Here is a 26625-nt window from a genome sequence, read left to right as displayed (position 1 = left end):
GACAAAGGAGCCAAACACCCTCACTGGAGGAAAGATAGCCTCTTTAATAAATGGTGCTGGAAAAATTGGGCTTCAACTTGCCCAAGAATAAAACTAGACCTATATCTCTCACCATGCACTAAACTAAAATCAAAATGGATTAAAGATCTAAATATTAAAATAGAAACTCTGAACCAGTTGGAACAGAGGTTAGGTAGAACCCTTGAAGACATCAGTGTAGGAAAAGATTTTATGAAGAAAATCTCAGTTGCCTGTGAACTAGCACAAACAGTCACCAAGTGGGATCTCTTCTTATTAAAAAGCTTCTGCACAGCAAGAGAAACCACCAGCAGTGTGAAGACACAACCCACAATGTGGGAAAAAATCTTCACCTGCTCTTCCTCAGACAAAGGTCTACTATCTGGAATCTATAAAGAACTTAAAAAGATCAGACCTCCCAAATTTAAAGGCCCAATCCAAAAATGGGCATCTGAAATGAACAGACATTTCTCACACAAAGAACTAGAAATAGCAAATAAATACGTGAAAAAAATGTTCAACATCACTGGTCATTTGAGAGATGCAAATGAAAACAATGCTGAGATTCCACTTCACTCCAGAAAGAATGGCTGCTATCATGAAATCAACCAATAACAAATGCTGGTGGGGCTGTGGGGAAAGAGGAACACTGCTCCACTGCTGGTGGGAGTGTAGACTGGTGCAAGCACTGTGGAAATCAGTATGTAGATACCTCAAAGAACTAGGACTGGAAGTCCCATTTGACCCCGCTATTCCACTGCTGGGGATCTTCCCCAAAGAATTAAAAGAATCATACCAGAGTGATATATGTGCACCCATGTTCATAGCAGCGCAGTTTGTGATAGCTAAAACTTGGAAACAGCCCAAATGCCCATCAACTGGAGACTGGATAAAGAAAATGTGGTTTTTTAATAAAATGGAGTACTACTCAGCCATAAAAAATGAGAAATTAGAGACATTTATAGCTAAGTGGATGCACATTGAGGCAATACTCTTAAGTGAAATAAATAGGACACACATGTGTAAATACCAAATAGTTTCTCTGGTGTGAGAAAATGAAAGTGTAAATAAGGATGAAATGTATAATAGGTAATGTGAAATAGGAAGAAAAGGGGCAAAGGGGAAGGAAGTGGGAGGGCTAGGGGAAAGGATAGAAGGGAATGGGATTAATATGAGAAAATGGAGAAATACGAACAAAATCTTTGTAAATAGGGAGGACTGGAGGCGTTGAAGGGAGGGCTGGGCAAGGGTGAAAAATAAGAACCAAGAGAGACTACGTAAAGGTGCAAATTTCCAATGATGAATGTCATTATATTGTATACCTAAAATGGACCAATGATTAGAATGAATAATTGATGATGTAAAATAGGAAGCAAAGGTCCAAAGGGGTAGGGGTAGTGGGAGGGGCAGGGGAGAGGAAAGAAGGGAAAGGAAAAAATGATGAGAAATGGAAAAAATGGAAATAAAGTCTTTGTAAATAGGGAAGGATGGAGGGCATGAAGGGAGGGCTAGGAATGGGGAAAAAATAAGAACCAAGATGCATTATATAAAGGTACAATTCCCAATGAGAAATGTAATTGTGTTGTATACCTACAATATACCAATAAGAGAATTTAATACAAAAAAAAAAAAAGAAAGAGGAGGAAATGGCAGTCCCCAAAAATAATGAACTCTGGTTTAAATCTAGCATAAATAATAAATACATATTGTATATAAATGATTTATTCTGCTAATAAAAACAGCAGTGTTGATGTTTATAAAAAGGTGTAAGTTTAGTATTGTGTAGCCTTAAGATATTTTGATTTTTCTTAAAGTAAGATTAGACAAAGTTTTTCAAGTTAACTTTGACAAACAAACAATGGATTTGTGATGTTGCAACTTAGCTTTCATATTTTTTCGTCTTCCCCCTAAACATGCAAGTATGCACAGAGACATACCCTTCTTATACTACATGATCTATGTGGACAGTCATGCTGAAATTTGGAATTGTCTGAAAATTAATTTGATTGCTGATTTTGTTTCTTTAATCATGTGCTTTAATCAACAACCACATCATTACAGTTTTATACAATATGTAAATACATTCTGACAGTAAGAGTGGTTAACAGATGAATTAACTAAAAATGTGATTATAACACAATATCTGAAATTTATCGTTGCACACTGGTTTTCATTACTATGCATTACATATTGCAACAGTCATATTTTTAACCTAGTTTTATAGAACTGTATGGTCTTAAACTGAAAAATTCAGAAACATCCTAAAATAAAGAGATAGCATTTTAATACATAGCTTTTGGAACTTTTGCTTTGATTTAGGATATTTATTTGAATGGTCATTTGTTACTACTATGTGAAATGAGGAGAAAAAAAGGTGCGGTAAGTCCAAATGGTGCTGGGGGAAGGGCTGTTGTATTAAGGGGGTAACAACCTTACCTGTAAGGGGGGTACAGGACACCCCAGCATCTTCTCTGTGGCCACAGTCATGCTCACCCCAGGAACTCTTTGGACACTGCTCAATCGAAAGCTCATTCCCAGTGCAGTGCACTTCATCCAACAATATGGGGCCAGATCCTTCCCCAAAATGTGCCTCATTCCATGCTTTGGCAATGCCACTGAATAAATAAAAGAACATAAGAATTCTGAGCTCCACACCAAAGGTTTGCCTGACTTACTGTATTTCTTTTGCTTCTGGTAAAAACATACTTATTAGTTCCCCTATGACAATTCTCTCCATAGGCCATGCATGATTTTGTGTATTTCTTTTATACTTTGTTGTTTTTTATATATTCTGCCATTGCACATGTTTCAGAGACTGGTAGGCATTCTGAATATTTACCTGCCTTTTCTTCATGTTATAGAACCTCACTTGTTCATTTTTTTTGGTTTGGTTTGGTATTGCTACATCCTCAGCCCATTTTTTAATTTTTTATTTTGATACATGCTAAGTTCCCTAGGTTGGGCTCAAACAAAAAGACTACATTTCCCACCCTCAAACTCTTGACTGAGTTTGTAGTTAAATACACATAACATAAAACATACAATTTTAACCATTTTTAAGAGTATGGGGCAATAAGTATCCTCACTGTACAGCCATAAGCACCATTCATTACGGAACTGTTATCATCATCCCATGCACCATGATTAGTTTTGAGCAGTGATATTCAGGTAGAAAAGTGTCATGTATGACTTCCGGTTGGGCCTTGTTGCACTCCTTCCTTCCTGCTGACTACAACACCAAGGTGATGGCTGGATCTGGAGAAGCTACCTTAGGCCGAAACCTATCACACTGAGGATGACAGAAACTCAGGCGAGAAAGAGCCCAGGGCCCTGTTGATTTGACTGCAGAATCACCAAACTAGCCTGAAGTCAGCTACCTTTGGTCTCTTGCGAGAGAGATAAACTCATCTAAATTTGTTTAAGCCACTGATATCTTCAGTACTCTGTTGCTTCTAGCCAAACCTATTTCTAATGAAAACATCATCCAAATTTATTCACAGTAAATTTATTTCTCCTACAATTCAAAATGATACCATTCATTAGAACCCTAAGTTTCAGTGGAGATGATCATAGTCACTTGTTCAAATGATTAATGACTTTAAGAACTGCACTGCAGCCCCTTTAAGCCTTTGAATTTTTAGACTATAACATTTATGTTTTTAGTTTGTCTTTCAATGATATTGCATCTATTCCCCATTGTTTTACATACCCGTTTCTCACAGCATTATCACCATCTTGAAATTTTACAATCAAAATATTTTGAAGGAAAAATGTTTGCTGAATGATTGTAATAATCCAGGAATGGTAAAATGTTGGATAATCAATTTTGTGATTGAAAAGGAACTTGGACTAATTTTAGTAGATATATGGAAGTTTCCTTTAAGAGAACACATGTCTAAGAATATCAAAAAATTTAAATCTTAAAAGTTAAGTACCGTTAACACAAAAATTAAGAAATGTTTGCTCCATTATCACCTGGCCCATTTTCTGTCGAAAATTCGCAAAATGTGCCAAGGGGAAGGATATAGGAATATTTATAGGAGGAGGTAGGAAAGGAGCTGAGGAAAGGAAAAGTACTTTTCTTTTCTGCTTGAGCAGGATATTTTTGTGGAGTCAAATGTTAAAATTCAGAATCCTAACACTTAAATCACTGTCTGACATTTGTGGAACCGTGGGCTCCCAGAAGTCTGCCCCAATAAGTATCAAAGAATAATATCTGGAGATAATGGGATAAATGTGAAACAGACAGCAAAGGAATCCTATCACAAATTATACTGTCAAAATAACTTAATTTCATGAGTGAATTTGTTTTCCTAAGGGAAATATAATGACAGAATGGAAAGTCATTTCTACTCCACTGGTAAGAAGAAATAAATGCTTAATTAATAGAATTGCTTTAAATAAAGATTTCAGTTATTTTAAAGTATGTCTAGACACCAGAAGAGTGCAATAGACAAAATATCTATCTTCATATATAGTAGCGCCTCCTTATCCACAAGAAACACATACCAGTATTTCTAGTAGATGCCAAAAAAGTGGATATTACCAAACCCATATATACTATGTTTTCTTTTCTGTACATGTATATATCTATGATAAAGGAGATTTTATAAATGAACCATAGTAAGAGATTAACAATAAATATTAATAAATCAGAGCAGTTATGCCACAATGCTATAATAATAGTTATATGAAGGTGTAACCTATTATAAAATATCTTATTAACTGTATTCACCCTTCTTATGATGATGTGACTTGATATAATACTTCACATAATGAGATAAATTCATAATGAATTAATTTGATAATTATAAATATTTATTAATTCATAATTCATTAATGAATTTCATAATAAATGAAGTAGGCTTTGTGAGGTAGTGTTAGGCTACATAAGGGTTACTTGAACACAAGCACTCTGATAGAAGACCATCACTGTTTATCAAGAAGGCTGCTAGGTGACTTATGGGAGCCTAGTGTATACAGTGTGGATATGCTGGACAAAAGGATGATGCACACCCAGCACTGGACAGAGCAGAACAGTACAAGACTTAATCCACTACTAAGAATGTCACTTTAAAACGTGAATTGTTATCGTGTGCAAGACCCTGGGTTTGATCCCCAGCACTGAAAAATAAATAGAGCCTACAAATTGTTTATTTCTCAAATTTTCCATTTAAGATTTTCAGACTTCAGGTAATTGAAATCAAGGAAAGTGAAACCACGGATAATGGGTAACTACTGCTGCATTGATGACTGTGCCCCAACGCTTATCCTTTCCAAGCTAAGTCTTGGCAGAGAAGTGTGCGTGGACATAGATTCTGTGGCTCAACTCTGGGCTCTATTTTCTATAAGCTGGGCTAGTTTTGGAAAGGTACCAAAGCCTTTCCTGAACAAAGGATAAAAATGGCTACTTTACAGTGCTGTACGAGTTAAACTAATTCAAACAAGCAGCTCAGTAAGTGTGAGTTCCCTTCCTCATTCTGGCACTTATAAGGAGCTTCCCTCCAAACAACTAAAGAGCAACAATCAGACTCAACCAGAACCCTAATATTTTCTGGTCTGAAATAAATTTGTTTTACTTATTTGAAAATAAGTTTTAAAGAATATTTAGGGGGCCAGGGATGTAGCTCAGTGGTGCTGCACCTGCCCGGCAAGTGCAAGGTCCTAAATTCAATCCCTGATACCAAAAATAAATAAATAAATAAATAAATAAATAAATAAATAAATAAATAAATAAACCAAGAATATTTATGAAGGTAATTCATAGCCAGAAGACAATGGGCAAATGTATGCATTTTTTATTAAAGATTATTAGAAGATGGCCCAAAAGATGACCCTATGACCTGCATCACTTAACTTCAGATTCTTGTAGTTGAGACATAAATAATCAGAGGCAAACAATTTGAAGTATTTTAATGGACATACAATACTTCACAAACAATCATAGTCAATTAAACACAACCTAGTACTGGGACTTGAGCCCAGAGCCTTTGCACTAAGCAATAACCCCAGCCTTTTAAAAATTTTTGTTTTCAGACAGGGTCTCACTAAATTGCAAAATTGCCAAGGCTGGGCTCAAACTTGAAATTCTTGAGGTTATATGTGTGCACTGCTGTGCCTGGCTAAACAAACTTTTTGTGGAAAAAGAAAAGCATCAATGTTTTTAGAAAAATGTTTTTTAAGACAAATGATCTTGCAATTGTAGTCTACAAGGCTATGAAGAAATTCAAGTGTTACTGTAGAGGAGATAAAAGAAAATATGTTCATTTAACATTTATACTATATTAAAGAAGAAAATAGTTTAACTCACATAAAATAAAATTCAAAATGTATGTAGAGATTGCAAATCATTTCCAGAATTTGAAGGGGAAGAGTTGAGTAACTAAAATGTATTGTTTTAAATATGTTAATTTTATACATTTATTTTGGTTCAGAGAAGGGAACTGCTTAGAGCTATGTGCCTGAGATCTGTGGCTCCTTCTTAAAGGGAAGATTCAAGATAGAAGAGAAGAACCCTAATCTGCAGGCTCTGGAGCAGATAGCAGCCAATAAGCCAAATCCAGAATGCCACCTGTTTTTATATGATCCATAAGCTAAGAGTAGTTTTTACATATTATAAATGGTTGGAGAAAAAATTAAGGTGAAAATATAATTGTAACATGTGGAAAGCAATGAAATTCAAACTTCACTTTTCAAAAATAAAGTGGAAGGCCGGGATTTAGCTTGGTGGTTCTGATGCCTGCCTTGTAAGGACAAGGTCCTGAGTTGGATCTCCGGTACCAAAAATAAATAAATTAATTAATTAATTAATTAATTAAAGTGGAATAAAGCCACAGTCACTCCTAAGTTATTGTGTAAGGCTATTTTTGTGCTAAAACAGCACAGCTGAGCAGTTGCAAAGTCTAAAATATTTACTATCTGACCTTTTACAGAAAAAGGCTGCAAACCATTGCTCTAGAGGAAGGAGATTAATGAAAGCAAATATGAACCTGATTTAGAGAACTCCAGGCGTCGGAGAACAGAAGAGGTGGAGAAAAGAAAGGAACAGGATGATTGATGCAGCTCATGAAGAAGCCAGACAGGAAGGCAAACCAATAGCCTCCTTGTATCTTTGCCCTGAGACAAATACCAGGAAAGAAAAAGATCTATTAAGGAAAATTTCATTGGGTAAAACTCACTGAGCCACAATTAGGTGCTATAAGAAAATCTGGGACCAATATGTAAAATAAGAAATTTCATCCCAAACTCAACAGAAACAAAAAGGAAATGCAGATGGTTTAAAGATGGGGCGGGGGGATGGAAGGTGAAGTGGAAGGGCAAGAAGGAAAGAACAATAAAAAGTTACTTGCCTGGGGCCGGGGATTTAGCTCAGTGGTTTCCCCGCCTGCTGCGCAAGCGCAAGGACTGGAGTTTGATTCCCCCGGTACCAAAAAAAAAGTTACTTGCCTACAACAATAGGAACATAGTTCCTATAACCTTGGATGTAAGAGAAGATTTCCTGAGCAAGATAATAATACAGTTGGGAAACCCACAAGTCAGAAAACAAAGACTAAAAAAGTTAAATTCAACCGCATACAAACTGAAAACTACCTTATAGCAAAATACATCATAATCAAAGTCAAAGCTAAACCACAGTCTGGTAACTAATAATGATAACATTACATTTTAATGAACAAGAAAACAACCAACTTGAAAAAAAATAAGACACAGAAGAGTCACAGAAAAAGAAATATCCATGGCCATGGATCATATGCTAAGCTGCTCAAGCTTACTATAATAAGGTAGGATTATCTATCACATTTTTAAGATTAAACATTTTAACACCATTTTCATACAATACGTAGGTTAAAAAGTAACAAACTGGAGACTTTCATTCCCCCAAGATGTGGGAAACAGTAAGTTCTGTCTTTTCTATCAAATAAGAGTGACTCCAACTTGGACTCTAGCCCATCCTAGATAGCCCTTCCTGAACCCAGTAAGTTACAGAAAATGCCTGCTCAGTTCCAATCCTGGAAACACAGCTACAAATTAAAGTAATCTTTTCACGGACCAAGGATTTTCTGTTCTCCACATTCCCTTTGCTTTGCTCTCCCTTTCTCTCAGATTCTCCTTGCGCCATCTGAGTTAACCAACCGGGATAAACTGTGAACCTCCAAACCGACCAATGGGAGAGAGGTCAGGGTTCTTTACAGGGTTCTTCCTGTGTTAAGGATGAAAGGGGCAATGCTCCATCGCCTGTGCACCTACTTACTACCTCACGCTCATGTCCTTTTGCAAAAGTAAAAAGCCTTGTTCAGATTCTTGATGTATGAGTGCTTTATTATCTGCACCTACAAATTGAGTCTGGGAGCTCATTTCCAACAGAGAGAAAAACCCTAAAATCATTATTGGCTGACAGTGACTCTAGATAGGCAGGGGCGGGTTAATCAAATTTCCTGTATTTCAAATATGTTAATGATTGTTTAACACAGTTCTAGGAAAAAGCAAAAACCCTGGCTAATTGTCTCTGAACAGCGTCCCTTATTTGGGAAAGTACAGACCTCAAATAGTGACTGCAGGAAAAATTTCCTCTTAAAATCCACAATTAAAATACCACTTACGTGTTTCGGCTTTGTCCTTATTCATTTCCATATTTTCCATTTTTTATAAATTTCATTTTAATAATCACAAAAATTTTTTAATTAAAATAAACTAATCATAAAAAATAGAATAAACTTGAGGGGGAAATTTTTTACAAGGAAACTATAATGTAAGACAAATTGGGAAATTGAGCTAGTTGTTTTAGTTTTTAAAAATTAAGAAGATAATATTTACATACCCACAGATTCCTTCACTCAGTCACGAGGATTGCCTAGTGCCCCGATGCTGATTTCAGGGGAATACCAAAGAAACTGATGACTCTGCTCCTAAAGACATCTTATAATACTGGGGAAAGCAAATTCATGAGCTGGAAACATTAAAGTAAGTGCTATATAAATTCAATGTGTTCTCTTTCCTTTCTTTATGGCAATTAGTTCCATATCAGCCTGCCAGTACATCTGTAATAAAAGTTCCAGTGTTGCCTACTTTCTTATTCCCTGACCACAGAATAAATTTGGGGAGTAGCGTGTTCTGATGGAATACACTGAGTTATTATTTTCTGTGTAGAGTTATTTGACCTACCAAATAGCAATTCCTAATAAACACATACTGGATTGATTCTGTCTGATCCTTATTCAAAATATTCTTAAGCCTATTCAGCTGATCAGACTGTATTGATAATTTTGGTTCCCACTGCTCCCAGAAAAGCCAAGTAAATAGCAGCATCTGACCAACTAAATCCCCAGGCTTGGGTACTACTTTGAGATAGACAGAATAGTTAGGCCACATAATTGTATAAGATAATTCATTAGTTTATAAAAGATTGATTCTTTCACTCAAGTGTCTTTTTGTGACACTTGTAAACTATGGATAAAAAACTCATTTATAATGATCAATATACCAGATTTCTCTCTTGAACAGAATCTCCTCTACCTCCAATAATGATATAGGATGTGTACCAAATGCTTACTGTATGCCAGGCACTGTTCTACCAGCCCTTTATGTATTACTCCTGTAATCCTCCTTATAGTCCAATTATCTTATTATCCCCAACTTATGGATAAGAAAACTGAGACTCAGAAATTAAATAATTTGGGGCCTGGGATTTAGCTCAGTGGTTCCACTGCCTGCTTTGCAAGCACAAGGTCCCGAGTTTGATCCCCAGTACCAAAAAAAAAAAAAAAGAAATTAAATAATTTGCCCAACATTATACCACTGCTAGATGTCAAGTCTGACTACAAGAACTGACTTAAAATACAGCCTCCTGGGACATTTTTAGTTGAAGGGCATGGCACATCAAACACAGCCTATCTAAAACATGTTTATTTTCATTTTCTTTTAAAATTAACTGTCTCTTTTGATTTCTGTTTCTTTCAGACCTATTTTTTACATTTACCTTTATTAACACATGATCATTTTACAAGAACTAGAGCATGAAAGAAAAAAAGTCCTAAATTAGGGGAGTCATAGCCTCAAGAGTCTCTTTCCAATTAAGAGTTCAACTTCAGGGACATTACATAGTCTTAGTGGCCCTAACTTCCCCATCTGTTAGAGGATCTCTTTCTGGCTCAATAATTCCATGTGCTAGCTATCATTATTGTAAAAACATTTAAAAATGCTAAGGAATGGTGAAATTTTAAAAACAAACAGAAAATTTTAAAAGTAATTTACACCAGAAGAATATTTATTCTAGCTACTCAATATGGCTCTATATTATAATTGTATAGCAAAAAAAACTAAGGGGAAAGAAGTGTCCAAAATTTTTAAATCACATGTAAATTATGGCATATCAACAAAATAACATGTGATGTCACACTTTTAAACTAGTTTGAATGACATAGGGAAATGTTTTTTAAAGTTAAGCACAAAAAAAGGAACTCTAAAATGTCTCCACCTGAAACAATTGGTACTGGGTACATACACATTCTCAAGTTATGTAATTTTCTAACATCCGACTTCCCTCTTTCCTACACCTCATCTTTATCCAAGTTCTGGGTTAATCAGATTTACGTATCTTAAGTACCATAATTTCTTTTGTATTTAGAAAGCTTGCCAGCTACCAAAATATGCAGACACTATTAAAAGATAAGGGTCAACAAAGTGAACATCTTACAAAGAAATTTTAACCACCTCTTCAGGAAGGCATGACATTAGTTTCCTTCTGGGAATTCAACAAAGCAAAGAAGACTGAGATGAAATTTGCTTAAGAGCGAATCATAAATTGAGAGGACCAACGATAATGCTGCCTGCTACCAACCATGCGCCATTAAGAAACTATTTCATCTGAAAGTACTTAGCCTTTAAACAAGCAAAACAAATTACAGACAGAGAGGAGTTGTAGAGTATCACTTTAATGCAAACTTATGAGAGAACTATAAAATCAAGAGAAAGATAAATAAACAATGTCAGCTCACAGTATCAGAGTGCCTTTAAGGAAAATTTATCTCTATAAAGCTGCATTGTTAGTTGTTATCACAGCTTGTGGAAGATTTCTGCAGCCTTGTTGGTATGGTTTGGATAAGTACCCCATAACAACTCCTGAGTTAAAAATTCTGGTGCCCAGCCTATGGCACTGTGAGGAGGCATGGAAGCATGAAGAGGTGTGTCCTAGAGCGAGGCCTTAGGTTGCTGGGGGCATGGCTGCAGAGGGGAGTGTGGGCCCTTGATCTCTCCTTCTTCCCTGTCTTCACCTTCTGGCTATGAGGTGAGCAGCTCACTTTTCTGCATGCAGCAGTCTGCCTCACTGCAAGCCCAAAAGCAAAGAGGCCAACTGACCCCATGGTCAAAACTGTGGCAAAAATAAACTTGTCTTCTGTAAATTTATTATCTTAAGTATTTTGTTACAGTAATAGGAAGTTGACTACCCTACTTGTATATCTGAAGATATGTTTCCTTTTAATCATTTTTCCAGACATGAATCCTTTTATTGAAAGACAGAAATGACCTAAAGCTTGAGAGAGATGTTAATGCTTCACCCAGGTGTGTTCAGCATTAACAGTCCTCCTTGTGATTCTATCTCTGTCTTGTCTATGTGTCATAGACTATTGTTCTCAAGATGATCTTTGTTTAAGAAACATTTAGACAGGTGAAAACAATCTGTGTATCTCCTGGAAGAACTCTACATTACAACACAAATTTTTAGAATCACTTTGATAAACTGTAAATGTAATTAATATTTGATGTGTTGGTTAAATTTGATAGGCAATTTTCTAAGCAACAAAAGCTTGCCTTCTCACAGAAAGATATCAATAATAAAAAAATTAGATGGGCTTGGTGACACACATCTATAACCCCAACACCCTGAAAGGCTGAGGCAAGAGGAGCACAAGTTTGAGCCCAGTCAGGGCAACTTAACAATTTAGAAAGACTCTGTCTCAAAAGTGAAAAATAAAAAGGGGGCTGAGCATGTAGCTCAGTATGAAGCCCTGAGTTCAATTCCTAGTACCATCAAAGGAAACAGAAGAAAAAAGCCTCACAGTTTAAACTTAGAATCATGAATAATCCTTATCTGATAATATTAACAAGCTATTATAACACTCAAAGTTCTTAATATTTGGGCAAAGAAATAAATTTCTTAGTAACTAACATGTAAATTACTTAGAATACCACTGAACATATATAATTGATAACTCAGTGAATATAGATATACATTCATTCGAAGTATAAAATTCACAGATAAAGCTAAGTAAATAGAAGTTCTGAATAGAGGAATAGTGTGTAATGATCTCACCACCAACTTTCTTTGATTTTATAATAACATCTTTTAAATATAAGAGTCCCTAGGCTACCTGGACAGCCTATGTATATTGTGTATTTACTATGTGTGTTAACTACTTTATAGTCACTAAACGCTATAAATTAGAAAATGTTATAGATGTGAAAATTGTTAGTAAGAGATGTTCTGTAACTTTTCTTAATTCCAGAAGTAGCCTTCAAATCCAAGTTTACTTGAGTCCAGTGCATGCTCATAATCTTAGATACGTTGACTCCAACACCTATAAATGTTAATACAATTTATTTTGAAATAGATACCTGGTCAAAATTGTCAAAATTTAGCCTCCAAAATTTAACAAGTAGAGGCCGGGGATTTAGCTCAGTGGTTTTGTCACCTACTGCACAAGCGCAAGGACCCAAGTTTGATCCCCAGTACCAACAAAAAAAAAATTTAACAAGTAATTATAGTTTCTTAAGAGGAACTCATTTGCTCTATGCCTGACCCATCTAAAGAAGATAATCATACCAGTAAAAAAATACTACCAATAATTATAGTAAAACCTGCTGATATAGGTTTTGCAATGCTTGTCCCTATTCCATGAATGAAATAAAAATTACCAATTAGAACCCAAATTGGTTACACAGGAAAAGTGAAACTTCACAGTGAAGGATCTAGCTGATACCAACTTGACTTAGTGCTCTATTTTTGTCTCACCAGTAGGAAAAGAGAGCCATTCTATGAGTCTGGAAAGATGAAAACACACTGCCTGTGATGATTTCTAGACAAAGTCTTTGCTTTGAATTAATCAAGCTTTTGGACCTAACTTCCAAATTCAGGAATTACAAGAACCATAGAAGTAAACTCAATGATTTCAGAAGGAAGAAATGAGACACATTCAGAAGATGGGACAGACCCAGAACATCTGGCTGGTCTCTTCAACAAGTTAATGTCATGAAAAATAAAATAAAATAAAATAAAGAGGCTGTTCTCTTAAAAGACACTAAAGGGGCATAACATCCAGATACACTGCATGGTTCTGGACAAAATTCTGCTTCAGATAAACCATCTGTCAAGGGCATTGTGGGGGAAACTGTGAATATTTGAATATGATGGCGAATTAGATGATATTGAGAAGGATTATCAATTGTATTAGTTGTAATAAGGATAATTTGACTATATAGGCCATGTTCTTTTAATTTTATTCTATCTCACCCCCCCTTCATATCCCCTCCCCTCCCTATGTACAGAAGCTTTGTTTCCATTTTTTCCTTCTATTTTCACTTTTTTCTTGTCCCTTCCTTCCTTTCTCCCTCTCTCCTCCCTTGTTCCCCTTCCCATTTGAACACTTTTTTCCCATTTCCTAACATGTTCTTATTTTTAAGACATATATACAGAAGTATTTAGAAATAAAATGTTAAAATGTCTGTATTTTCTTTAAAATACACAAATATAAACACAAAGACCTAAAAAAGATGAGATAGTTATAAATATAATTGCAAAGAAATTGAGTACAAACAATTAAAAGTTCAAAATTCATGCACCAATGTCAAGGAATAAAAATAGCAGGATAAAAACCAAGATTCCACTTTGTTTCCATTGTGATAATTCTGAAAGATCATGATCATTTCAGATCTTACTCTTCTCTTCTATGATTTTTGAACAAAGTCTTAACTGGAATATTTTTTTAAAATTTAAAGCAAAATATTAACTTTAAAAAGATCCCATAGTATAATTTTAGATACACTTTGGGGTATATTCTACTAACATTCAGTATCACAGAAAAAAGGAATTAGAAGATTTGAAATTAACATAATATTCTATCACCATCACAGCTGAGACAATATGGAATGCTAATTTCCATGCTGCTGTCTTTATTGCACAAGCTTCATTTCCATCCCCTACCAGGAATTACTTCATTTTTATGTTAATAAACCTTCTTTGTTCCAAGCACCTCCCTAACAGGTAAGAAAGCAAATTCCAGTCTAGACAATATTTGGAGGACAGGACTTAAACATCAGTTACAAATAGTGTTTCATGAAATGACTTTGAGTCACTGTAATTGACAGTGCTAGCCATTAGCTGGGCATAATATGATGCTTACCAGTGAAAAGCAGGAAAATCTTAGATCCTTAATGACATTAAATCACTCTAGTTCAGATGCAAGCAGGTTAGACCTACAGAGTACAAGTAAGTGCCCTTTAGGAAGCCTACAGCTTAGTACAAAGATAAAAGGTACCTTTCGCTCTTCATTCAAGGAGATGTGCAATTTAAACAAACAGCACCCGCCTTTGGATATGGAAACAATAGATTCAAAAACTGAAACAAAGCCAAACAAGAACAGTAAAAGCAAACCTGAGGCCCAGCTGCCTGCAGATCACTTCTGCATCTGCATCATCCCACTGGTCATCGCAGATGGTCCCCCACTGGCCAGCATGGTAGAGCTCCACACGACCTTCCTGCACACTGCTGCCACCAGTGAGGCGAATGACAGTCAACGATGGGCCTTGCAGTGTGAAATTAAAAACAAGTTGAGTCAAAGTGTTTCAATCTATGGAAAACTAGGTATATTCTGTTTTTCCTATTCTCCATAATATTAAGCCACACTAATGATATGAACATACACATGCATATTTGACATATTTTGATTTTTTTCTTTTTGTTCATTAAGTTTATTGGTACATTTTAGGTATAAAATTCAGTTACATTCATCACTGGGATCTTGTACCTTTACATGAGTCTCTTGGTTCTTATTTTTTTCCCCATTCCCCTGCCCTCCCTTCACCCCCCTCCACCCTTCCCTATTTACAAAGACTTTGTTTCCATGATTTTCCTTTTTTTCATATTTTTTCTTTTCCCTTCTTTCCTTTCCTCTACCTCTCCCACTTCCCCTACTCCTTTAGACCTTTTCTTCCTATTACACAATATCAATTATACATTTTTAAATTATAATACCAAGATTTAGAGGACATTACCACAGATTTTACAGAATTTGAAAGGATATAGAAAGCATATTACAAAAATATTTTTAAAAATAAATTTGACAACTTCTATGAAGTACCTTGGAAGCCAAATTAATGAAACTGACTCTGGAAGAAATGTAAAATTTGAATAGCACCTATTAAAGAAAGTATATTCCTAGCTTGAAAACCTACCTATATGACAACAACAGGCTCATATACATTTTTTTATGTAAAAAATTAACCTCAACCCTTTATTTCCATACATAAAAATAACTTGAAAGGATCTATGAACCTAAATGTGAAAGACTAAAACTTTAAAACTTTAAAAAGAAATTACAAGGGAAAATGTTCATGAATTTAGGGTTGGCAAGAATTTCCTAGGATACAGAAAAACATGATGTATAAAAGAAAAAAATTGATAAATGAGATTCCATCAAAATTTAGAACTTTAAGTGGCATCGTTAAGAAAATGAAACGTAGTCCTTAAACAGACCATATTTATAATACATATAACCTATGGCCAGAATATATAAAGAACTCTTACAGCTCATTAATAAACAACCCAACTAAAATGTAGACACAAGAAGATGATAAATAGCCAGTACAGAACAAGGAAAGGTGTGCAACACTAGAATCAGAAAAATAATCAGTACTAATCAGTACAATAACAAGATCGTATTATACACTCATTAGGGAGATGAAGTTAAAAGTTTTAAAAGAACAGATGTCATCTTAGGTGTGAACCAGTTAGAACTTTCAAATACCGCTAATGTGAATGTAAAATGATAAAATCATTTTAGAAAACAATATAGAAATTACTTGTATTACTGTTAAGAACCAACAGTTCTGTTCTTAAGTTTTTACTTAAGAGGAATGAAAACACATGTTCACAATAGATTTGTACATACAAGTTGACTATCCCTTATTTAAAATTCTTGGGTCCAGAAGTGTTTCAGATTTTGGTTTGAAATCCACTTGATCTGCAAAGAGAATAGCTACTCCTCCTTCTGGGGGGGTTTCCTGTCACATGCAGTATTGTTTTCCACCCTTTAACTTTCAGTCCATGATTTTCTTTTTGAATTAAGTGTGTTCCTTGTATGCAGCATATTGTTGGATCTTGCTTCTTGACCCATTCTGCCAGTCTATTTCTTTTAAATGGTGAATCGAGACCATTAACATTGATGGTTATAACTGATATGTATTGACTTACCACTGTCATGACTTTTTCTTTTTGTTGGATTTTTTTTCCCCTTTGCATTTAATTTCTTCTTGTGCCCAGTGGATTCATTCTGCTGGCCTTCTGGGGTTGTGGTCCTCATTTTCTTTTCCTAGGGTATTGTCTAAATTTTTTTGGAGTGCTGGTTTGGTATTCATGAAGCTCCTCAGGTGCTCTTTTTCATGAAAGTATCTTATTTCTCCATCAATTTTGAAAGATAGTTTTGCAGGGGTACATCAGTCTGGGTTGGAGGCTCTTTTCCTTTAGGGCTTGAAATACATCTCACTCCAAGCTCTTCTTGCCTTGAGGGTTTGCATTGAGCAGTCTGCTGTGATTCTGATGGGCTTTCCTTTGGATGTGATTTGTTTCTTTTCTCTAACTGCTTGTAGAATTTTGTTCTTCTGTTGGGTTTCTGGAATCCTAACTACTATATGCCTATGTATAGATTTTTTTTTTTTATCAAGGCTAGTTGGAGTCCTATATGCCTCACTTATCTGTATGTCAAGTTGTTTTCCCCTCCTTGGGAAGTTTTCTGCCATCACTTCTATGAAAAGATTTTTTTATGTCATCTGCACTCTCTCCTGTTTCTTCACTGACTTTAATCAGCCTTATGTTATTCTTTGTATCATCTAGCAGCTGCTGGATTGATTTCTTGTGGTTCCTTACAATTTTAAAGAAATTTTTCTTTTCCTGGTCACTAATTGCAATCTTATCTTCTATATCTGAAATTCTGTCCTCACATTGGCTCATTCTGCTGTGTAAGCTTCCAATGGAGTTTTTTTAATCTCCTGGAAATCTTTTTGTATCTGTTTTATGGATTCCATTTGTTTCCTATGTTGTGATTCCATCATGATCCTCAGTTCCTCTATTTTTTTTTTATTTGTGTCCTCTCTAGATTTATTAATCACGTCTTGCACTATGGGCACAATCTCTGCTGTTATCTGAGAAATTATTTCTGATTTCATTTTTTCCAGATCCTCTTTTGTTGCCAGTTCAGGGAGTCCAGATGGTTGAGTATCAGATTGTTCCATCTCGTTTCCCTTTTGATCTGGAAATCTGGTTTTGAGGCCTGTTTAAGTGTCTTCTCATTTCAACGGGAGGAAAGGGTGGGGGATGCTGCTGGTGCCTGTGCGGCTCACCTTCTCCGCACTGGGAGTGGTGCTATGGTGGCCTGGGAGCCTCCTTGACAAATATTGATCTTGGTCAATCCAATGACTCTAAATTGAATTATCCAGATAGCCCTTCACAGGAAATAGTTTACATTCGCTTTTCCCCAACAACATCAAAACCCACAAGACACACTAAAAAGCTACAGATTACTGGAAATATGTTTGATTTTTACAATATTATGATGAAGACATTGATTATTTTATTTATAGCCACTGGAGCACTATCAACATATAATTATTAGAAGTGACCCTTATATTTACAACATACTTGTTTTCAGTACAGAATTACATACTTTTTCTAGAGATCAAGTCAAAATTACCATCTAACTCATTATAACTAGATGATAATATTATAGTCAGCCTGCCAATAAACAATATTGAATATTCACTTGGGCATGAATCACATCATACTCATTTCCTCTTTTAAGACCCACCAGGGGTGGTTATATTCCCACTGTCTCCAGTGCCCTGATTTAGTCCCTGTCAATCTCTGAACTTCTCTGTCTCCTTTCCTGGTCCCATTCACAGGGCTACAACCATAATGTCCTCTTCCTCCCATCCCTAAAATACTCCATGTTCATTGTCACCTCAGGGTCTTTGACCTTCCTGCTACTTTTGCTTGGAATAATGTCCCCCAGATGGTCACATGGCTGTCATGGCTGTCCCCTTCTCATCATTCACTTCTCATGTCTGAAATGTCCCTTCTCCAGGGAAGCTACCCCGACTGCCCTAGCAAAGGTACTTCCTACTACATTACGTGATTTATATCCTCACAGTATTTACTTTTATCTAAAATTGTCATTTATTACATCAATTGGCAATATCAAAATTGTCTCTCTCCTATCAGCTAGAATCAGGACAAAGATACTGCCTTTCCTTCTCACCTTTTTATTTCAGGTCCCTAAGTAGAACACATGTAGTAAGTATTTGTTGACTGACTGGATTGGCAAGTGATGCTAAAAATCCAGAAAAGGTATTCCAAACAAGGAAAATAATTTGTTATGTCCTAACGTTCAACTGCATTTTATCAATTTTTGTTTCAGCATGTTTGTAGTTCCTCATGGGGAGTTAGTACAGATACATAACACATCTCGGTCCTTTTTCATCCATTTCCCCTCTCCACCACCTGCCCTGCCTCCATCTCTTGGTCCCTTTCCCTTTTACAAAAGCTCTATCTCCCTACTTCCTATTATCTATCTTTTATTTTGTTCCTTATTTATATTTGGAGCTTCTCATACAAGAGAAACCATGAAATATTTAAGCTGTGTGTCTGATTTATCTTACTTAATATTATAGCATATTATAGCATCTGTTTTCTTACAAATGACTCATTTATCCTTTTTATGGCACAGTAGTACTTCATTGTGTATAAATACCACATTTTCTTTATCCATTCACTTATTGATGGACATATACATCACTTCCTAGATTTAGCTATTATGAATTGTGTTGCTCTAAACATGAGTATGTGAATATTATTAACAAACAAATAACAGACATTTATGACATGTAAGGCATTGGAATCAGTGCCCAGGGCACTCAAGGGGGTTCTAGACACAGCCTGACCACAAGAAGCTTATTGACTCTGGGCACCTCCAATCCCAGCACTCAGGAAGCTGAGGCAGGAGGATCACGAATTTGAATCCAGCCTGCATTACATACCAAGTTCAAGGATGGCTTGGATTACATAGTTAATACCTGCCTCCAAAAAAAAGGAAGAAGTTCATTGTTGCCCAAGGATATGTATTGAGTAAAGAAATTCCTCCACTGATTCAGAAGAAGGGAGCTGATCACACTTGTGGGCAGTTAGGGAATCTCTCTTGAAAGAGTGGGTCCAATGGGATGGAAGAGATTATTGGGAAGCTAGAGATGGAGGAAGTACAGCTCTCTCAAAATAATCAGTTTGAACAAAAGCATAGAAGCACAAAGTTGAATGTGTTTGGCAGTAGTGCGGTGGGTTATTAGTAAGTTAATTGTATCTTTTGCCAAATATTAATCATTTTTCCATATTAAATATGCTTCTAATTCTCCACACTGTAAGTAGCTGTCATTAATTGGCATCTGGATATTCACACTTATATTAAAATATCATGCTTGAGTTTTACAGAAAAGAACCTGGAATTATTAAAAAATGATGAAAAATGTATATGTTTCCTTAAGTCAATATGTTCTACCTCTTTGGTAAGGTTGGGGAAAATAATAAATAAAACAATTTAAGAGGAAATTTGAAATCACCTAGAACCTAGTCTTTATGACATAGTACCTCTCGTTTTATAATTCTGTCACATTTTATTTTCAAATCTGTGGGGGTTTTGTTCTGGTTGGAAAAGTACTTGTTAAAAATATAGAAAAACACACAAATAAAATTTGGCTGAAATCCTTACCTTCCCAACAAACTTTACAAAAGTCATTTGAGGGAATTCAGTAAAATAGCTGGCTCATATTTTCGTTATAGATAAATACAACTCCCCACGTTTTCATTTAGATTGCTCTTCTCTATATCCAAAACTTGCACATGATCTTCTGTGTAAGTGTTGGAAAAACTACAAGTACTAGATGACAAGACACTAAATTCCCAAACTCAAGAAACGTCTTAAAGATCTATCACTGTGCCCTATGGTAGATTCAGCATTCTCTGATTTCAGCTAAATCATTTCATTTCTCATTTAATCTACTATAAGAAGATCTCTTTTCATTATCACTTCTCATTTATCACAACCCCCCATTTACAAATGGCCTGAAAATCATATTTATAAGCAGAATACACTAGATGAATAAATTATAGAGTATGAGTTTTTTAAAAAGAAGATGGAATAATAGGAAACACAATTTGTTGGGAGCAATTCTACATCATTTTGGGGAAAAGTCATTTGATTAGGCCTAGTTCTCCTGCCTATAGGCCAGCTATGGCATTTCGAGACATAACTCCATTTTGGCCTCCGGTCACAACTGAGACCTCAATCAATGGTCTGGTGATGCTGTGATTCTCCACGACAAGATTACACCAGTTGAAGACATCCTGGGAGGAACAAAATCTTCATCTGCATAGTTCCTCATTGATCTAGGATTTCCACTGCCCCCAAATTATTTGTTACATTTGTTTCTCCCCATGTACTGGACTCTCTGTTTGAGTTATTTGTTACATTTCTTTCTCCCGATGTACTGAATAAAGGTGTGGCAAGCTCAGGGCTTTCCTCTTTGCCGCCCAGAGCAGCACAGATCAGGCCCAAAGCTCAGCTTCTTCTCAAAGTCTCATTTTTTCTACCTTTCCTGTAAAATCAGTTAATTCACCTTGTGCTGTCATGGCTCACAGGAGATTAGGACTTACTGCAGAGGTTCTAGTAACATCCCCTTTCCCTGTTCCCTACAACAATTATTGTCTACAAAATTTTACCTTATTTTTTGAAAAATGTTAGACATTATATCAGTCAGGCTGAACATAGAGGAAAAACAATCATCTACAAAAAGCCATGCATTATTGGGCCAAATTAATACCATCCTTGAAATAGCACTGAAAAACATGGACGTGACAGTGGAACACTACTCACAAGATGAAAATAAGAAGAAAAGGGAAAACTTATGAAGACATCAAGATTCAACAACTGGGGATTTAGCTCAGTGGCACTGTGCCTGCCTCACAAGTGCAAAGTCCTGAGTTCAATCCCCAGTACTGGGGAAAAAAAAGATTCAACAGGAACCTCTCCCATCCAAAAAGATTGCAGCTCTCAGCATGTTCCTGTACCATATTTTCCAGCATTCCAATTCAAAGGAACACTTAATCTATACTTGGTCTCTGTGTGTGTCTTGTGGTGGAAGGTTTTTAATTCCCTTCCCCAATAATTATACTCAAACAGGAATCACTGCTCTACACTAGCATTTAACAATTAAAGTCCCAGGACCTCTGGTCATGGTAGTATCTCCAAGGAAAACATAAAAAGTGATGCTATAAGCATGTGGTTACACATTAAAATATACTGTGGTCCCTTAAAAATCTGTGATCCACCCTAAAGTATAGGTGTCCCCGCTTCTACTTACACCCATATGAACATATACACATCTGTGTATTAAAACCGTGCTAGTTAATCACCACATTCATACTATGGAGCTTGGGAGAAGCCCTTATCCAAGCTAAGAATCTATTCTTTAAAGACTGTGTTATCTAAAGAACCTAAAGAACACTGATACTATGATTATATTGCATCACACAAAGAAAAAAAGTTTTAGTGTCTATATTTTATATGGGGTTTCAAAATAATTTTCCATCTTGCCTCCATCATGATTTCCCATTGCCAAACTGTTTCATATGTAGTACATTATACAGTACATAATTAATATATATGTAGCCAACTATATAAAAAGAAAATACATTAAAATGAGATGCTATTTGAAAATCAAATGGAATTCAAAGTTAGATGCACTCATATGGGAGACTAGCCGATGTCAAATATGATGATTCAGACTCATTTTTATATTTAAGCTCTAAGGAAATGATTTAACTAACACATTTTTATCATCTGGAATCATGTTTAAAACAAAATGAAACCAAAACAAGACAATTTTTTTTTCTTTTACCATGGGAAAAGCTACATATGACAGCAGCTACCATCTTCACAGGACACATTCCACCCTGCCAGATGTCTTTTTCACAAAGAAGTATGTTTTCTTCATCTCCTCGGCAACAGACATTGCTCCAATAAATAGGAATATGGCCTACTCCAAAAAACACGGGGTTTGTTTTGCTATGTTTTCCCCTCTGGAAATTCAGTGATTGATGTTAGCCTTATCAAATTTAAGCAAAACTTTTTATCAAAGCACTTGGATTTTTTAAAATAGAAGAAATTAATAAAGATGACTAGGGAAGGAAAGAAGAAAAAATACCAGATATGTTTCAAGGAGTTCAAAACATCAGACCAAAACTTGGGTTGATTAAACAGTAACTTTTAAAAATCAAGCTTGAGGGCCAGGGATTTAGCCCAGTGGTTCCGCCTTCTGCTTTGCAAGTGCAAGGTCCTGAGTTTGATCCCCGGTACAAAAAAAAAAAATCTAGCTTGGATAGCTATTGCTTTGTGCTTTTATCATCTAAAACTGATTTAGAGGAAAATGGACATGTTTTGATATGGACAAGGAATCTGAGTGGCTTTGTGCAAGAGATGTGTCACAGGGCCCAGTGAGGCTTGGATTCTGGTCTGGACTCAGCTAAAAGTCATTCTGAGCTACACCTCTCTCTGAGGCTACCTTCATATGTGTAAAAAGAGATGTTTAGTTGATTGAAGATTCTTTCCAGCATTCCAGTTTATCATTTTCAAACTGGTATTATTTCTACATCTGAGCACAGCAATACAGAGGTAACTCATTTACATTTTTAAAATCTTATATATAGCTGTGCTAGGAAGATTTTAAATCTAATAGCAACATACAGGAAGGCTCTGCTTTTAGCTCATATAATTCACATATTTTTATAGGTAACCTCTATTTTGTACAGATTTATGTAAAATTTTAAAAAGATTCAACACTGATATTATTAACATGGTAATCTCTGAATGGTCTTCATGCTACAGCTTCCATCAGCCAAATAGCAAACACTTGGGATATATAAACATGAATGTGTCTTCAAGACAATAAAGCTATATTGCGTGGCTTTTATTGTGCAATCCCTATGTTTTAAAAAATTGGTTACTAAAAGACAAGATAAGCAATCAGATTGGCTTATCTGAAGTTTCTGTTTGTGGGATGATAGTTTACATTCTTTCATCAATAGAAAGACTGGTAACCACACTATAATTATGTTAGTGTTCCTGTTTTTGTTCTCTTTATACCGTATAGGAAATTTTGTTCTTTTATGATTTTCAGGGATAATAAAAACACATGTGGGTATGTGTACAAAGGAAGACACTTGGCACCAGCATCCAAATTAATTACATCTTCTGGCCTTCAAAGGAAAAAGTATCAAATCAACATTTTTTGTGATTTGACCACCTACCAATGGCAGGACTAAGTATTTACTGATAAAATCAACAATTAACGTTTCCAAACACCATAACACTTTATAGGTTCTGGCATTATTTCTTCTTTCATCCTGATTGATATCAACTCCCATTAATTTTAAGCTAGTATTTTATCCCTATTTACTGTTCTAATAGCATCAAAAGTCTGAACAAATCTTAGGCCTTCAAGGTTTATCTACTAAATATTTATTCTTTATCTTCACAGTGGGAACGACAGAGGATATCTGGCAGATTAATGTTCCTGATCTTCATGTGTATCATCATATTAGCTATCACCACCCACTGATTATTAATCCAAAATATTTGTAAATTACAAATATATTTTTAAGTCTTTTAGACATGCATTTTTATACCAAGATATTTTCCATAACAAGATATTTTCCATGCCTTCTAAAGTTAAAGGCCAAGAAAAACATATGGTGCGTGCTTTTAGGAAAATAAGACTCAAAAGCAGAACAATCAGAACAAAACAAATCTTTTTGTTCCAAAATGAAACTTTCTCCTCTTGTTAAGACCTTATAGCACAAGGCATAAAGATGCTGGGACTAGAGGAAGTCAGTATACACCGACTCATTTTAAAGACGATGTCTAGGGTCAGACAAGGGCCACCTCCAGGCCAGCAGCTCCTTAGGATGGCTGCACGTTACAGGGACTGATGGAAGCTGCCACCTCCTGCAGGACCTATGCAGGGCAGAAACCCAAAGTCTAGGATAGCACCCCTTCCTCACCAGCCATGGGAGAAGAGCATGGTAACATCACACCCCTTCACATACTAAAAATGGTATTTGTGGGAGGCTAAAGGAAGAAAGTTAAAGCAAATGTCACCAACCTAGGGATGCACAGGCTACTAAGAAATTATAATTCTCAGAGTCATATTATCTGTGCCCTAGGGCTAAACAATTATTTTATTAAAGATAAGATGCTTTTAACTTTCACCCACTTAACATTTCCCCATTTCCTATTTCAGTAGGATTAGTACAGATATTCCTCATTTAACAATCTACCTGGTTAATGACTGTTCAGACTTAGGAAGGTCACTGGTCAGACTTAGATCTCACTGCTTGGACTTACGACCCATCTTTTTCTTTGTATAGTTCTGTACACCTTGTTAATAGAGCTTCAGTGTCTTTTTATACAGTACACCTTGTTTATACAGTACTGTAATTTTTGTGGATTATACTGTATAGTATAGTACTGTAGTTTTATGTTGTTATACATATACATACATATTATATATATATATATACATACATGTTGTGCATGTAAGGGTTATGCAAATAAAAGCAAAGTCATCAAGTTGGAGTTTCCTTTGACCATTTCTTTGTTCTGAATTTTTTTTTTTGGTACTAGGGATCGAACTTGGGTCCTTGTGCTTCTGCAGCAGGTGGCAAAAGCACTGAGCTAAATCCCCAGCCCTTGTTCTGAATATTGTAATATACACACTATATACAATTGCTCATATAAAGAGCAATTCATTTACCAACCTAGTTGCAGGAATAGACCTAGGTCATTTAACGATTAGAATGAATAATCGATAATGCAAAATAGGAAGAAAAGGTCCAAAGGGGTAGGGATAGTGGGAGGGGCAGGGGAAAGGAAAGAAGGGAAAGGAAAAATGATGAGAAATGGAAATAAAGTCTTTGTAAATAGGGAAGGGTGGAGGGGGTGAAGGGAGGGCTAGGAATGGGGAAAAAATAAGAACCAAGATGCATCATGTAAAGGTACAAGTTCCCAATGAGAAATGTAAATGTGTTGTATACCTAAAATGTACCAATAAAAGAATTTAAGTAATTAAAAAAATTATTTTTACAAATTTGCAGATACACAGTTACAAACTAGAGAAAGATAACCTTAGCTTGATGGGAATAAAAAGGATAAAACAGTAAAGAAGGCTGGGTATGTAGCACATAGCAGAATGCTTACCTAGCATGGAGGACGGCCAGTATAATGGTGCAGGGTGCAGGGAAGATATGGGACACAACACACCATTAAAGAAACACAAAGTTCAGAGATCAATCTGTGTACAGTTTCCTTCAGCCTGCAGCATAAACCCTAGTAAACTTTCTTAGAGTAGAAGGGAGGAAGGGTGGGACAGGGATTTAGCTCAGTGGTTTCGCCACCTGCTGTGCAAGCACAAGGACCCAAGTTTGATCTCCAGTACCAAAAAGAAGGAAAAGAGGATGAGAGGGAAGGAGGAGAGGGAAGGAGAAGAGGGGAGGGGAGGGGAGGGGACAGACAGAAAATTAAAAAGAAAAATACCATCAAGTTCAAAGCTAGGTGAGCTACTTTCTGTTGCTCTACTCTCACATAAATTGCAGACCCAATTATTTGGCAAACATCACTGAGTTGACAGTCTTGTATTATGAAGAATGATCCTTCCATCACTGTCTCCTGCCTGTCCTGCCATGGACTACTTCTCTTCTGCCATGCCTCTCTGCCACACCACCCTGCCTTGCAGTCAGCAGACTATGGACTGAAACCTCTACAAACTATATGGAGGAAGAGAAAGTCTATGATGCAATTGTAGTTACACATGTGGATATCTCAGGAATCCCCCAAATCCATGAACTATTGCCCCTCTGCCACCCTGTCTTGGAGCCAGCTGATCATGGACTAAAACCACTGTGAACTATGAAGATGAGAAACTTCATGTTCTCAACATGGCTACAGCAGCTGTAGGCATTCATTGCACAGCAGCATCAACAGACAGTACAAAGACTGTTCCTTCTCCTGTGCCTCTTTTTTGAGTTAAGAAACTCTTGCAGGTGTCATTGTTCAGAATTTAATTACATGTGATTGCTAAACCAAAGTTTGGTGAAGAAAATTAGATCATCTGAATGGTATATACAAGAGATGAGCAAACTATGTTTTCTTGGTAAAATCTGACCTATTGGCTGTTTTGCAGGTGCCATAAGCTATGGCTTTTACATTCTTAAATGGTTGAAGAAAATCAAAAGAATAG

General features: G+C 36.0%; 1 protein-coding gene across 1 annotated transcript in view; it reads right to left on the bottom strand.

The window, feature by feature from the left end:
- Positions 1–26625, bottom strand: part of Prss12 (serine protease 12) — an 88349-nt gene that overhangs the window by 47738 nt on the left and 13986 nt on the right. The window contains exons 2-3 of the mRNA XM_013067546.3: positions 14666–14816; positions 2455–2633 (exon numbers count right to left, since the gene is read on the bottom strand). Coding sequence (XP_012923000.2) covers positions 2455–2633; positions 14666–14816 — 330 coding nt within the window. The remainder of the gene's footprint in view (positions 1–2454; positions 2634–14665; positions 14817–26625) is intronic.

This window comes from Heterocephalus glaber, unplaced genomic scaffold, assembly GCF_053883595.1.
Source record: "Heterocephalus glaber isolate CG9 unplaced genomic scaffold, H.glaber_assembly_v1.0 deba00001690, whole genome shotgun sequence".
Taxonomy (NCBI): Eukaryota; Metazoa; Chordata; class Mammalia; order Rodentia; family Bathyergidae; genus Heterocephalus; species Heterocephalus glaber.
This window is presented reverse-complemented; position numbering and strand designations above follow the sequence as displayed.